At 32.1% G+C, this 15,542-nt stretch overlaps 5 protein-coding genes across 5 annotated transcripts; 3 read left to right on the top strand and 2 right to left on the bottom strand. All coding sequences in view use genetic code 12, as the record gives it.

Annotated features, from left to right (window-relative positions):
- Positions 1 to 1,040: 1,040 nt before the first annotated feature.
- Positions 1,041 to 3,221, top strand: YAK1 (serine/threonine protein kinase; the record flags this gene model as incomplete). The annotated part of the gene is made up of 1 exon (XM_002547261.1): positions 1,041 to 3,221. One exon carries the CDS (start codon positions 1,041 to 1,043, stop codon positions 3,219 to 3,221), a length of 2,181 nt encoding a protein of 726 aa, XP_002547307.1.
- Positions 3,222 to 3,678: 457 nt separating this feature from the next.
- On the top strand, positions 3,679 to 4,356 carry RPB4 (DNA-directed RNA polymerase II subunit; the record flags this gene model as incomplete). The annotated part of the gene is made up of 1 exon (XM_002547260.1): positions 3,679 to 4,356. The coding sequence occupies one exon, from the start codon at positions 3,679 to 3,681 to the stop codon at positions 4,354 to 4,356; it is 678 nt and encodes a 225-aa protein (XP_002547306.1).
- A 353-nt stretch (positions 4,357 to 4,709) lies between these two features.
- On the top strand, positions 4,710 to 7,601 carry SNU114 (U5 snRNP GTPase; the record flags this gene model as incomplete). The annotated part of the gene is made up of 1 exon (XM_002547259.1): positions 4,710 to 7,601. The coding sequence occupies one exon, from the start codon at positions 4,710 to 4,712 to the stop codon at positions 7,599 to 7,601; it is 2,892 nt and encodes a 963-aa protein (XP_002547305.1).
- A 118-nt stretch (positions 7,602 to 7,719) lies between these two features.
- CTRG_01610 (RMR1 family protein) lies at positions 7,720 to 9,051 on the bottom strand (the record flags this gene model as incomplete). The annotated part of the gene is made up of 1 exon (XM_002547258.1): positions 7,720 to 9,051. One exon carries the CDS (start codon positions 9,049 to 9,051, stop codon positions 7,720 to 7,722), a length of 1,332 nt encoding a protein of 443 aa, XP_002547304.1.
- Positions 9,052 to 9,619: 568 nt separating this feature from the next.
- Positions 9,620 to 12,613, bottom strand: CTRG_01609 (uncharacterized protein; the record flags this gene model as incomplete). The annotated part of the gene is made up of 1 exon (XM_002547257.1): positions 9,620 to 12,613. The coding sequence occupies one exon, from the start codon at positions 12,611 to 12,613 to the stop codon at positions 9,620 to 9,622; it is 2,994 nt and encodes a 997-aa protein (XP_002547303.1).
- Between the last annotated feature and the right edge of the window lie 2,929 nt (positions 12,614 to 15,542).

The following is a 15,542-nucleotide window of genomic DNA, read 5'->3' as shown; positions in this document are numbered from 1 at the left end:
TCCATCTCGTGCCACCACCGACCACACTCCCTCATTTCCTCATTTCCTCATTTCCTCACTCCCTTACTCCCCCCGCCTTATGTCTCCCTGCCTCTCTCACTCCCTCTTTCTGTTCCCCCGCGCGCGAACAAATTATTTGTGTTGTTTGACCCACAAAGATAAAGGAAATGGGCAATTTAAATTTCACTCCCCACCGTTTAATTAATACATTCACACCCCCTTACACAACAGGCAGAAAGGGTGTGTATGATGGAGAGAGTGGGGTGTGAAGATAAGAAACGAGTAGAATACGATTAATCAACAAATATTACACAGTAGAAGACAAATGTGGAGAAGGATACTTTAGTAATACTTGCTTGTCATTCATTTGTCGATGATGGTAAATTCATCTTAGACGAAAAAATGATCCATATATACACGACCTACATAATTTGTATGCGAACAAGTGAGTGAATGTATAATTATTATTTAAACATGTGTGTGGATATTTTTAGCTGACTTCTCTCTAGTAAATACCAGGTTGTGAATCTTAGGAAGAAGGAGAGAGAGATTGTGTATATTGTATATTTTTATTATTATTATGGTATGAAATTTCAAGTTGTTTTATTTTTTTTTATATTAATTTAAATATCAGCAAGAAGAGTCGAATTTTTTTTTTTTTTTTTTTATAATATTTTATTGAGTAATTCCTTACTGTGATTCAATTCTCAACCACATTTAGATCAAATTACAAGAGGTAATATTTTTTATGGTTTACAAATTCTAATCTTGTTTCTACCATTTAAGATTTCATCAGATCGCCTGCCTTTAATTTCCTTTGGCTCAATTCTGTGCTAATAACAACTATATTTACGAACCTTTTTTTTTCCACCTACAACTAACTCCAAGCAACGTAACTTTCACTTAATTTAACTAACTGTTACTGTAAAACTTTGTGAGGAAAAAAAATCACTCAAGAAAAATCGAAATTCCTAATATTCAATTCCCCTTTTTTTTGTTCATTTTTTCATAAATCAATTCTTACAATCAATTTATAAATTATGGCATATAATAACTATAATTATAATAGGCATAACTCAATAGGTGGGAGTTGGCACTTGCCTCCCCCTTCATACCAACAACAACAGCAACAACAGCAACAGCAATCTCAGAATCCACCACATCTTCAACATCAATCACTGCATCCTACTTTAAATCAAGATGTATTAGGAAATCCAAATGATCAATATCAACGTCCTAATCAGCATATGTCAGGTTTCAGAAACCCGTGGTATTCCCAACAACAACAGCAACAGCAGCAGGCGAGTCCAAGTTCTTCCTTGTTATCTTCATCATCTTTATCACAATCACCAACAAAATCGCATCAGATACCGTTGTTGCAACAGCAACAACAGCCGCCATTGAATAAGCGGTTGTCATTCGCCAATCAGTTGCCAACAACCTATGAATATGAGAATGATAATAACGTTCCTCCTTTCATTCATCCACCAACGCGTGCTGACAACCCATTCAACCAATACTTTGCAAATCAAGAAGTGTCTCTAGGAAGCAATGATCGTAGGATGTCTGTTGCTATAGATGGAACTCATTATAATCCATTTGGTACATTTGGCCAACAAAACAATGCCTATCCATCTGGTCCTGCAGGTGTAGCTGGCCATCAATACTTGAACAATCCAAATTTGGGAGCCATTCCTGGAGCTAACAGAAGATCTTCATTAGCCGTTATGCCCAATCATTATCGTCAACAACAGGGTCCACAACAACCAATAGATCCAAATTCACCAGCTGCAGCATATTACCTACCACCTGCTCGTCTTGGTAGATCAGCTCTGATCATTCAATACCAGCAATATCAACAGGCTTTACAAAACCTGAAAGTCAACAAGGCATATCGACCAGCACCAAAAGCTCGCAAGATCTACAACAAAATGGAATTAACACCGAAATACCACCAACAACCTAAATATCGTCGATGTTCAGTTAATTCCATCCACATTTCTCCTGTTAATGCATTATCGGTATATTTGACCGAATCGTACAGCATATGTCAGCCACGTAAGTTCCAATATTCAAAATCCACAAATCCAAAGAGAGTATTGACCAAACCGCTGGAGCCGAAATTTAATAATGGGTATGATAACGAAGACAGTGACTATATCTTGTATGTTAATGATGTCTTGGGCAGTGAAGAAGGAAAGAAGTATATGGTGTTGGATTTATTAGGATCAGGAACATTTGGACAAGTTGTTAAATGTCAGAATCTTTCTAACCAAAGTGTTTGCGCGGTCAAAGTGATCAAATCCAAACCTGCATACATGAATCAATCGCTCACAGAAGTCAGGTTATTGGAGTTTTTGAATACCAATAGTGATGGGAAAAGTTTCATCCGTTTGTTGGATACATTTATGCACAAGGAACATCTTTGTTTAGTGTTTGAATTGTTGGCATCCAATTTGTACGAATTGATCAAACAGAATCAATTCCAAGGTCTCAATATGAAACTTGTTAAAATTATCAGTAAACAACTTTTGGAAGGATTGGCTCAGCTAAAGAGTTTCCAGATGATACATTGTGATTTGAAGCCAGAGAATATATTGTTAATAACTGGAGATAAACCTACGATTAAAATCATTGACTTTGGGTCTGCTACGTTTTCAAAAAATACCATATACAGTTATATTCAATCTCGTTTTTATCGAAGTCCAGAGGTTATTCTTGGATTGAGTTACGGAGAAGCTATAGACACTTGGTCATTAGGATGTATAGTAGGTGAACTTTATCTTGGTCTTCCATTATTCCCAGGTACATCTGAGTACAACATGCTATGGAAAATACAAGAAATGTTGGGTCCACCACCTCGTCATATGCTTCTCGGACGAAACTCGATGAATTTTTATAAGAAACTTCCTGGGAAAACACCAGACGATAAACCAAATTATCAGATCAAGACCTACGAGGAATACTGTCAATTTTTAGAACAAAAGAAAGGATCAAGTGCTCATGAAAAGGAGAATAAGAACTATTTCAAACACAAATCTTTGAAGGATATTATCATGAATTATAGATTACCATCAAAGAAAATGACAAATTCCATGGTTGAAAAAGAGATGCGTGAACGAGAATTGTTGGTTGATTTTCTTACAAAAGTACTCAATTGGAATCCTATTGAAAGATTAACTCCACAAGAAGCATTGAAACATCCTTGGATGAATTCATAGATTTATTGCATATAGGTAATGTATAATTGTCCCCCCTTCTTCTCCCGACAAGAATGATCCAAATGTAAATTGATTTTGTAAATCTTGCAACACTTGTGATTGTCTGTAATATTTTAGTATTATCTGCGAGTATCACGTGAAATGCGTGTGTGTACCATAAAAGTAAGCATTCCGACTCAACGAGAACCAACAAAGAGGAAAAAAAAAAAAAAAGAAAATCTTTCAAAATATCACCAACCAAAAAAAAAAATAAAACGAAAACTCAATCTAGACAACCAGTTGAAGAATCAAACTAAAAACTCAAAACAACAAAGCAAAACCACTGGATTTCAGATTTGTTTATAAGTGAAAAAGAAGATCATCTTATTTGAATTATTATTTCATTTATTTATATACCTTGCATTATAGATAGACCAAAGAAAGGAGACAGTTAATAAAAATTTCAGAAATATAAACCATGAATGTATCAACAAGTGCCCTTGGAGTTAGAAGAAGAAAAGTAGCTACACAAAATATAGATGATGAAGAGAATTCAGCAGTTTTAAAATTAGGACCAGAATTTCAACTAGATCAAATTACAAATCAAGGAGAGAAACAAAAATTGATAGCATTAAATGTATCAGAAGCAAGATTATTAATTCGAGCAGCATTAAAAGAACGTAAAAAATCTAATAATAAGAAAAAATCAGTGAATAGAAATGGAGGCATAGATGCAATGGATGAAGATTCTCATCATAATAATAATCATAATAATCATCATCATCAAGATGGAATGGATAGAGATGTTGATGAAGAAGATGAAGATGATATTGATGAAAAAGAAGACGAGATTTCAAATATTGATTTAGCTGGACCAAATTCAAATGAAGTTGTACATAAAACATTGAATTATTTAACTAATTTTTCAAGATTTAAAAATACTTCAAGTGTTGAAACAGTTGAAAAATTATTAAATGATTTTAGTGAACATTGTAATGAACCTTTACATCCTTTTGAATTGGCTCAATTGGGCACTTTAGAATGTGAAGATTCTGAAGAAGCAAAGAGTTTAATACCTAGTTTGACAAATAAAGTATCTGATGTTCAATTACAAACTTTATTAACTGAATTAAGAAAATACCAAACATTATCTTAGGTTATCACAGAAGAATTAACATAAAACAAGAAAAAAAAAACAACAACAACAAGAACGAGGTTAATTTACTATTGATATAGTTATATAAATATATATAAATATCCATGTAAGTACTTCTATAGTGTATTATTTAAATCAATATTTCAATCTAGATATCAACGGATGAAAAATTTCGCAAACTTGCAAACTTGCAATCTTGCAATCTTGCTTTGATGATGATGATGATGATGATGATGATGATGTAAATTTTCACCTAACCACAACAAGACAAAAAAGAAGAAAAAAAAAAAATGAGAATAAACAGTACGAAAAATTAGAACTGGTTGAATATCAACTACACATACAAGACCAATATGGACTCAGACGATGATTTATATGATGAATTTGGTAACTACATTGGAGGATCAGATGCAGAGAATTCTAATGACGACCTACCATCTGTTATTGACGAACAAAGTGACCATGAAGAACAACAAGAAGAAAGAGATGAGAATCACCAATCATCAAGTACATCATTAATTAAATCTACAATTGATTCAAATACATCAGAAACCATTTATATTGGACAAGATCAAGAAATATCAAATGAACCAGTTATTAAACCAATTGAAGAAAAAAAAATGAAAATAGAATATTCTACAAATAATTTAAATAAATTACCTGAATTGATTTATTCAAGAGATTATCTTATATCTACAATGAATTCAATTCCTGAAAGAATAAGAAATTTAGCAATTCTAGGGAATTTAGGATGTGGTAAAACTACATTTATTGATTCATTAATATTATTTACTCATTCACCTTCAATTTCAATTAAAAATAATTTAAAAAATTTCAAGCCGTTAAGATTTATGGATAATCATAAATTAGAAATCGATAGAGAAGCATCCATTAAATCAAGTTGTGTTTGTTTATTATTAGAAGATATGAAGAACAGGTCTCACGTTGTCAATTTGATAGATACTCCTGGGCATGTAGATTTTAATGACGAGGTATTATCGACATTAAATACAGTTGATGGAGTTGTATTAATGATTGATGTAGTCGATGGATTAACAAGTAGAGATAAGTTATTGGTTGATGAAATTATAAAAAGAAATTTACCTATTGTATTAGTACTCAATAAATTGGATAAGCTAATCTTGGATTTAAGATTACCTGTTAAAGACAGTTATTTAAAACTACAATATATTATTGATGATATAAACGATTATATTGAATCACATCCTTTGATCACTACGTATTCCAATCATAAAGAATTATCACCTGAATTGAACAATGTTATATTTGCAAGTTCCACATTTGAAGTTTCATTTACATTACAAAGTTTTGCCAATTTATATAATTCAGATGTTGAATTTAGCGGGAAATTATGGGGAGATTATTATTATGATGTAGAGAATTATAAATTTACTACTGATTCACAGAATAATAAACTTCCAAGACTGTTTATTTCATTTGTCTTGGAACCTATTTATAAAATTGTCACATATACGATAACTGCTGAACCAAGTGATAAGAAACTTGGCAAACTATTATGGGATAATTTTGGTGTTTCATTACATAAATCAGACTACAAAAAGGATCCTCAAGTATTGTTGAAGACTGTATTTAAAGCCATATTTGATAACCATTGTGGGCTTGTTGATGTAATTACCAAATCTTTACCATCACCTCAAAAACTGAAAACAAGATTATTACGTGGTACCCCAGATAAAGATATTCCCGTGGATGTTCTTGCGGAGGTTACAAAATTAATCGAATCAACTGATGGGAAATCATTTAATTCATTGGTTAGAATTCACAAAGGAAGTATTAAACTTGGTGATAAAATCAAAGTATATGGTGAAAATTTTAATGAAGATAAAGAAGATTATAAAATAGAAAAGGTCAGAGGAATTTATCTACCATGTGGAAGATATAAAGTTCCAATAAATGAAGCTAATACTGGTTGTATTGTGATTCTTGAAGGAATTGATTCAATAATTAAAAAAGGAGCAACAATTACAGGATCAATGGAAAATCTAGATTATATTTTTGATATACCCAAATATTCTATCAATTCGGTTTTCAAAGTTGCTATTGAACCCGAGAATCCTTCTGAATTACCTATATTATTAGAAGGTTTAAGAAAAATCAACAAGAATTATTTATCAAGTATTATTAATGTTGAAGAAAGTGGTGAACATATAATTCTAGCCCCAGGTGAATTCTATATGGATTGTATATTACATGATTTAAGATTTTTCTTTACCAATGATTTAGAAATTAAAGTAAGTGATATAATGGCTAAATTTTCTGAAACTTGTATTGAATCATCATTTACTAAAATTGGAATTTCAAACCCTTCAAAAGATATTAAAATTTCAATAACTGCTGAACCAATTGAAGATTTCAAATTATCCAATGCAATAGAATCTGAAAGAATTAATTTAGATCAAATGTCAACTCGTGAAATTTCAAAAATATTACGTCAAGAATTTAATTGGGATTCATTAGCATCTAGATCAATTTGGGCATTTGGACCAAATGATTTAATTACTCCTGATATTTTACTTGATGATACTTTAGAATCTGAAATATCTAAATCTGAACTTAATAATTATAAAAATTCAATTATTCAAGGTTTTAAATGGAGTGTGAATCAGGGACCTTTATGTGATGAACCAATAAGAAATACAAAATTTAAAATTCTTGATGTTATTACAAATAATAATGATTTATCATTAATAAATGGTACCAATAACCTTGCATCTCAAATTATTCCAATTAGTAGAAGAGCATGTTATACTGGATTTTTAACAGCAAAACCTCGATTAATGGAACCTATTTATAAATTAATCTCAAAATGTACTCATAAATCAATTAATGTAATTAAAAAATTATTACAACAAAGAAGAGGTTTTATAGATTCAGTTGAACCTATACCTGGAACTCCTTATTTTGAAATCATTGGTTATTTGCCCGTTAATGATTCTGCTGGTTTAACTACAGATTTGAAATTACATTCTCAAGGTCAAGCAATAATGTCGTTAGTGTTTTCGAATTGGGAAATTGTTCCTGGTGATCCATTGGATGTAAATGTCGAATTGCCAAATTTAAAACCAGTACCGGAAGAATCTTTGGCAAGAGATTTTATGTTGAAAACAAGAAGAAGAAAAGGATTAACAGGTGAACCTACATTACAAAAGTATATTGATTCAGAATTGTATATAAAATTAAAAGAGAAAGGATTTGTATTATAAAACTATTCCAAACTAATATATGTATGAGATAGAGGAGAATTTTTCTAAATAGGTTGAGAAATAAACAAAATACACATACAAACAGTCAAAAACTTCAAGGTTAATATCTTTTCTTAATCTATTCAATTTTTCTTTTCTTTGATACTGGTCCATCTTCATCATTTTCTTCAATATGGATATGATCGAATCCACCATTTGTACTATCCTGGGAATTATCAACAAGTGCGTTGTATTTAGTGATGAATCTAGGTTGGGTAGTCAATTCAAACGTCAATTGCTTAGGTATTTTAGTTTTATTTTTAGTGCTGTCACTTAATCTTCTAAATAAACTCACAAAATCACCAATGCTAATATCTCGGCAGTATAAGTTATCTTCTGTCATTTTTAGGTTTTCAAATTGAGGAATTGTAAGTATAATTTCTTCTGATATTAAAAATGGTTCTACTTCATTCAATTGTTGGTCCTCTCTAAGCAGTGCAAAAAACTCTTCAATTGATTTTTGTAAATAGTCTTCGTTCTCATAGATACAATGAGTATCAGGATCTTCGTCATATGGGAATAATAGGAACTTATAACTAAAGTAGTTTAAATATATTGGGATCTTTTGAAAGTTCGTCGATTCGCCTGTTGTTGTCAACTCTGTTTCCGGCTCTATTGGTTGAGCAAATTCAGGATCTTCGGTCAAAGTAATCACATCATCCAAATCTTCATTGATTGTATGTTCTGTTGATTTAAGTGCTGGTTCTTGTTGTTGCAGTTGAGGTACCATTTCTATATCTTCGATTGAATCCTTAGACGCGTCAGCAACTGGGTCATCTTCCTTACTTTCAACTATGACTATGTCAACTTCTTCCTCTTCCTCTTCCTCATCATCATCATCTTCTTCTTCTTCTTCTTCTTCTTCTGGTTGGCCATTATCATCATCCAGTGAAAGTTCAATTACTTGCTTCTCTGAAACTTCTTCATCCTCTTTATTGAATGATTCCTGATATGCCGATTCTTCTAGTATTGACTGTGATTCTTGATCTTCACTCACTTCGTGTACTTCTTGTTCTGATTCATCATCTATTTCTTCATATTTGGACTCAATCTCTGCAATTTCTCTATCCTCGTCTTCCTCATCTTCTAGTTCTACTACCTGTTCGTGAACATCCTTGTCAATATCGTCACCATTCACGCGTTCTTCTTCTCTTTGCTCATCCTCCACTTGCTCCTCATATGTATTGTCCTGATTAATGACAAATTCATCATCATCAAATTCCAACTCTTCTTCTGAGTCGGCTTGTTTTCCATCCTCAACTGTTTTACGATTATTTCTAGTGTCAATAATAAAAAGTCCATTCTCATCAATTTCATGTTCATTATCATTTTCCACAACAACCTCCTTTGTAAGAGTTTCAATAGTTTGTTGTGTATCTGTCAATATAGATGATTGATTCTCCTCACTCATAATTTTGTAATATTAAATCCTTCAACTCTTTGATATATTGCTATGGTTTATGTTGTGGTTAATTTTTCTAAGAAACAACTAGTATTTCAGAAAAAATAAATACCAACTATATTAGTTTTACTTTTGAATTAATATATCCGTCAAAAAAAAACTACCCTCCTTAATACGTACCCAAATATTTCTAAATATTTGATGATTATATGGGCTATGAGTTGTTGATTGATTGTCAATATAAAGAAGAAAATATGAACTCAAAAATGAACTTGCAACAAACAAGGCAAAAAAAATGTTAAAGAATCTTGGAGGTTCACATCATGGGGGCACCGAATTTGTTTCGGTTTCTGAAACACGACTTTTTCCAGTCATATTCAAACAATTATGAAACTACACTTTCGTTTTGTCTTTTTTTTTTCAATTAAGAATTAGTATTAAATTACACCTAATTAAACAATGTATATACTATATATGCATGTATAAATCCAAGAAATGAAAAGTATTAAAATAGTTACTCTTTACAAATAAATTCTTAATAGTTTGTGTAGATTCCTTCGCTTGTCCGCCATCTCTTTTATGGTGCCCATATCTTGAAACTTTGGGGAGCCTTCAAAGACAATGGGATCATGTTGTCATCTTGCACATCAGAACCTTGATCAGTATTCAGAGCAGTATTTGATGTTCCCTTGGCTGCATCTGTTTCTTCTAATGCCTGCCTTGTTGGCTTGTATAATAATGATTTAGCATCATTTAATAAATTACCAACGGCTTCATTACCACTACCTTCAACCAATTTGATAGCTTCTTCTAATTTTCTAATCACTCCAATTGTGGATTTGGTCAACGCTATTCTGTCTATAAATAATTCTTCTTGTTGTTTGGCCAAATGTTGTCTCTCACGTTCGTAAATCTTTTCTAATTCTTCAACCTTGTTGAGCTTGGTTTCAATTTTAGAAATTTCATGATTCACTATACTAGAACTGATTTTATGCATTTCTCTTTCTTCAAAACTTGAAAACAAATGGCTTCTGCCACCAATTATACCAAAAGTAGTAGCAATAGCATCTTCGGTTGTTGGTTCTCTTTCCATGGCCCCATTAGATGATTCTTGTTTTTCTTGGGTTTCGTCCTTATTGGAGTTGTAGACCTGAGCTACTTTCTTTTCAATGCACGCATCCATGGCTTTTGATGCAGCTTCACTGGCAGCTTTGGCAACACTACTATCAACTAATTTGGTCATGAATGCTAAATTGGATAATACTGGATTGTCGATAGAACTGACCGGATAATGTGGAGCATATTTCAACAAATTTATACTTGCACTATCGTCATCTTTAATTGGATTAAATTTATCTTCCAATGGCAATTGCAAAAATTTGAGGATACATTGTTGAGGAGTCTTGTTTGAACCAACAGCATTAGCAATTTTATACCAGTCATTCTTGAATAATTTCACTGCATTAACCAAAGCATCATATTCAGCATCGGACCAACCATCATTTCTCTTCTTACGTGGTGGTTGTTGTTCTTGTTGTTCCTCTTCTTTTACTTGTTGAGGAGTTTCATCCAGTAAGCTATGCTTCTTGTTGTTACTGTTAGTTGTGTGTTCAGTGTTGTTGCCATTCTGATCAACAGTACTATTAACATCACCTTCTACTAAGCTCTTCAACTTTTTAACATCAATTCGTTCAACAGGTATTCTTGAAGTGTCAAATGGAAACAACCCACGAGGAGTATCAAACTTGACGTGATAATCTCCTGTATATGGCAAATCAACTGGCTGTCCATTTGGCATTTTCTCAAGTGCATAACCAGGTTTGAATTGTGGTTTAACTTGATAGTTTATTAGACCCCATTTATTTAAAAACCTGTGAACTCTCATCAAAGTACCAACATCACCAACTAAGTTTCGACGACATGAGGTTAACGTTAAAAACTCATTTGGGTTTAATCTATAAGAATTTATCATAAAGTTTCTATAATTGACATAAAGTTTTGGAGACTTGGATGGATGAGTGGTATCAAAGAACTCAGGTAAGGACTCCTTTTCAATCTTATGGATCTTCTTCATGTTAAACCAGCTTGCATAGGATGGTATAATGATCAAATGTGTTTGCTTGTATACTGGTTTCTCTCTGGCAGGTTCTTCTGGTTCATCTTCATTGTTTTCTTCCTCTTCTTCAGCTTCTTCTTCAACGACGTTGCTGATGTTATCATTATTACTATTAATGACAACTTTGCTTTCAGCCAGTACTGGAGTTGGCTTAACAATCTCTGAAGCAGGAGTGTTGATGGTTGAATTTGAAGCAGCGGTGATTAGTTCAGATTCTGGCACAATCGGATCTGCTGCGATTGGTTTTGGTTCTTCTTGCTTTTCTACTTTAAGTCCAACATTAGCTGAATCCATTGGAACTTCAGTTGGAATTTGAGGTGGTGGTTGTATAACTGCAGCCTCTTGAGGTTGATCAACAATTGGCTCTGTAGCAGTTGGTACTTCTGTTGACGCAACTTCTTCGCTTTGTTTAGAATCCAAATCCATGTTGTCATCATTCATCAAGACAGATTTTTCTAATTCATCATCAGATTTGTTGTAATCATTGACATTGTAGTTACCATCAAAGGAAGGGTCATCTTGTTGAATATTCTTCAATTCTTCATCTTCTCCTAATTCTTGTTTAATTTCTTCCTCTTCAAACTGTCTATTCTCAGATGCAGAAGGTTGGAACGCAACAGGTGTTTCTTGAGGAATATCAACATCCATTTTATCTTCTTCTTGGACTTGTTCAGTTGACTCTGGCATGTCAGGAATATCTAATTGAATGTCGACTTCTTCTTCTTCTTCTTCCTTTTGTTGTTCTTTTTCTTTTACTTCTTCCGGTTGCTGTTGCTCCTGTTGCTCAACGTTGTTGTTATTGATGATTGATGCTGAAGCAACTTCAGAAGAGCCTTGTTCAGTAGAAGCTTCTGACAACCCATTAATTTCATCATTTGGTAATGAACTACTTTCTGGGGCTACATGATTTGTTTCAGTATTTTGCTCTTCAACGAACTGATTTACATTCTGCTCCGACAACTCAGGAAGGTCCTTGGCTTCGATAGTTGGTTCTTGTTGTTCTTCATTTGCATCTACCACTGGTTCTTCCGGCAAATCATTTGAGTTAGCAATAGGAGCTTCATTTACTACTTCTGATGCTGCCTCCTCTTGTTGTTGTTGCTGCTGCTGTTCATTATCTTCTTGAACGGGAATGTCTGATTGATTATCATTCAGTGCTGATGGAGAAACCAGCTGAAGCAAACTTTCACCATTACCATCTTGTTGGTTAAGTGACACAATCTCTTCCATTTGTTTTTCATCCAATTGGTTTGCATTTATTTCCTCTGTTGACTCTATAGCAGGAGGAATATTATCAGTACTACCAACAGCAGCCACATCTTCTTCTTGTTGTTGTGGTTGCGGTTGTTGTTCTTGTTCAAGTATAGTATGCGAAGGAATATTTGCAACATTTTCATCCTCTGCAACAGTTGTTGTTGTTGTTGGTTTATTTTCTTCCCCTGGTGAAACACTCATATTGGAATAGTTTATTATTATTGGTGTTGTTGTTGTTGTTGTTATTATTGTTTTTTTTTTTCGTTCAATTTTCTCTGGTTCTTAACTGTCCCTTGTAATGATACTATGATTAAAAGAATGTGGATTATAGATCAACTAATTGCTTGATTGATACAAATCAGTTTGATTAACCCTGATTTAATGTTTCCAATACAAATAAATTTGGTTGTAAAAAAATCCTTAGGGGAAACGTTATCCAACTAGAAAAATTTGTTTTTTTTTTTGTTGTTTGTTAATTTTGAGAGAGAGAGAGAGGGAATTTTTTTGTCGGTTTTTTTGCTTTTTTTTTCTCACTCTCGTTCTCGCACATTGATTGTTGTTTTGACTCAATTCACACGTCCTCTGTGGTCGTGTATAAAGTCCCGGCACGTGACATTATCACGAATATTTGATTAGGTATGTTTTCTTTTTTTTTAATTTAATATCTCTGGGATGAAAATGCTCGTAGTTGATTAATACCGAGCAACCATGCATCTTAATAGCATGACAGGACTTGGAGTGATACACATTTAAGGTATCAAACAAAAAAATTACTGAGCAAAACGAGGGAATTTTTTTTTTTGCCTTTAATCAAAGATTTTATAATTCATGGGAATGACGAGTTAATTTAAATTTTTTGCTGGAGGGTTGGGGAGTAGTTTAAAAATTTACTGAATCAATCATAGGTCTGGTATATTTGGGGTATATTTTCCCTCTGTGCTTTTCTGTCTTTCTCTGACTATCTCTCTCTCCTTCTTTTCCATCATTGGTAGGATATACATTTGAAACTCATACTGGTTGATAAAAAAAAATACAAACAAAAAAAATGAGACGTGAAATTTTAAAATAAAGATTGAACAAGAACAAACAAAAAAAAAATTGATTTTGAAAAGAAGAAAGTGAAAGGAATAAATGTGATTTTATATATATTTACATAAACTGAATTTTAACCAGGAGGAAAGGGAATATAAATATTCCAAAAAGAAAGAAGAAAAAAAAAATGTGTTTAATGCAAATTACAAAAAAAAAAAAAAAAAAAAAAATCATAAAGTAACACAAAGAACCAATTATGCATCTTGGTCTTTTTTTTACCTATTGAGTTTGTGGCACTTTAAAACAAAATTATTATTATTATTATTATTGTAATATTCTTAACAAGGAACTTTGGGTCAAAATGAGAGATACTTATAAAAGAATTGACATTTTTTTTGTATCTGTTACAATCAATTTAGATTATTGATATATAAATTATTGGTATTTTTATTAGATGATTCTAATCATTCGTTGTCAACTTAAATAGAAAGGTAGTGTAGATTTGTTAAAAAGGTTCTTTTTTTCGGTTTATTGATTTCATCTAGTTTTTGTTTTTTGCAATCTGTAAGTTAAAGTGAGAAGTGCCAAATAGAATTAAAAAAAAAAATTAGTGTGTACAATAGAACAAAAAACAAATTCCCTTCGGATAAAAACGATAGTTACCAGTCTATGATTGATTGTAGGTTTATATGTAGTTGGTTGTGAATCCTTTGATGTAAATTAGAAATTAATTAGAATATGTCGATACAAAGAAAAGACACAACTACAAAAAAAGAAAATCAAAATGAAAAAGGGAGCAACCAAATTTCGAACAAAGCACAAGCCCTCCAAGATACTTTTAGGCTTTTTACTGTGCATTTTGTTTTTCTTTTTTTTATGTTTAAGAATTTAATTTTTGGTTTGAATTGTTGTAGTTGAAAATGGGTGTGAGAAACAGCCAGGTTGTAGTAGTCGTCATCGTTATTATTAAAAGATGGTTCCTTTTTGATGTTGTTGTTTGTTTGTTGGTTTATTAACCCTTTGATCATGAGCCAGAATAATAACTGGTCGAAATTGTGAATTGAAAAGATAGATAATATAATATATAAATCTACCATTTTTGTACCCACTGCAAAACTAAAACAACCAACAAATAAAATTTAGAGAAGGAAGAAGATCGATGGAAATGACGGGGATACCTTTTGGTTTTCCTAATTTTTCTTTCCTTCTCTACTGGTGTTTGTATTGTACAAAAATTATAAATTTGATTATACCCGCTACTTGTTCATCATAAAAATCGAATATATCACTATAGTAGTGTATTTCAATTCATTCAAATAAAAGGGCAAGGAATCAAGAAGGAAAATACTATCCCACCTTGGTTTTGATTTTCTATTTCCTTTCCTTGTTTTATTTATTCATTTATTTATTTATTTTTTAGTTTGTCTATTTAAAAGTAATAATTTCAAACGATTATGCATGGATGGTTTTCTTCTTCCTTCTTGATTAAAGCATTGAATGAGCCATACTTTATGTAAGCAAAAGAAAAACAAAAAAAAAAAAACTAAAAAGAGACAAGAGTGAAACTCAATGACAAGGAATAGGACAAAAATCAACATGGCTCGTAGATCCATTAAAAAATGACTGACCTTACTTATTAGCACTCCTATCGGGTTAATTTCATGTATTCCATTCTGCTTTCTTTGCAGTCAGATATCTTTCATTACGCAATTCTAGCTCATTGTTTCAAGTTGATCAGCAATTTAAAAATAAAAATAAAAATAAAAATAAAAATATGCTGTCTGTGTGATGTCTGCTTCTTATAAATATGGGGAGCTCCACTGATAGTAGTGGGTTAAATTGCTAGAAATTAACAATCTCTCCACTTGTTCCATTTGCTTGTTTCCCACAAGTTTACTACAATATTACACTGAATGCGGGCATTCTCATTAGATAATCAATGTAATCTTGACCGGAAGGATTTCCTTCATGTATTCCTATTGTCTCGTAGTCATACTGTAACAATTTTTTTTTTTTTTTTTGATTTTTATTTTTTTTAATTATCACTATCAAATGAAGTACAAATTGATGCACCCCTATCCTGAAATTCTTTTTTTGC

This window comes from Candida tropicalis (assembly GCF_000006335.3).
Source record: "Candida tropicalis MYA-3404 genomic scaffold supercont3.2, whole genome shotgun sequence".
Classification (NCBI taxonomy): Eukaryota; Fungi; Ascomycota; class Pichiomycetes; order Serinales; family Debaryomycetaceae; genus Candida; species Candida tropicalis.
Note: the sequence above shows the minus strand (reverse complement) of the source record. Positions and strands in the feature narration are given on the sequence as shown.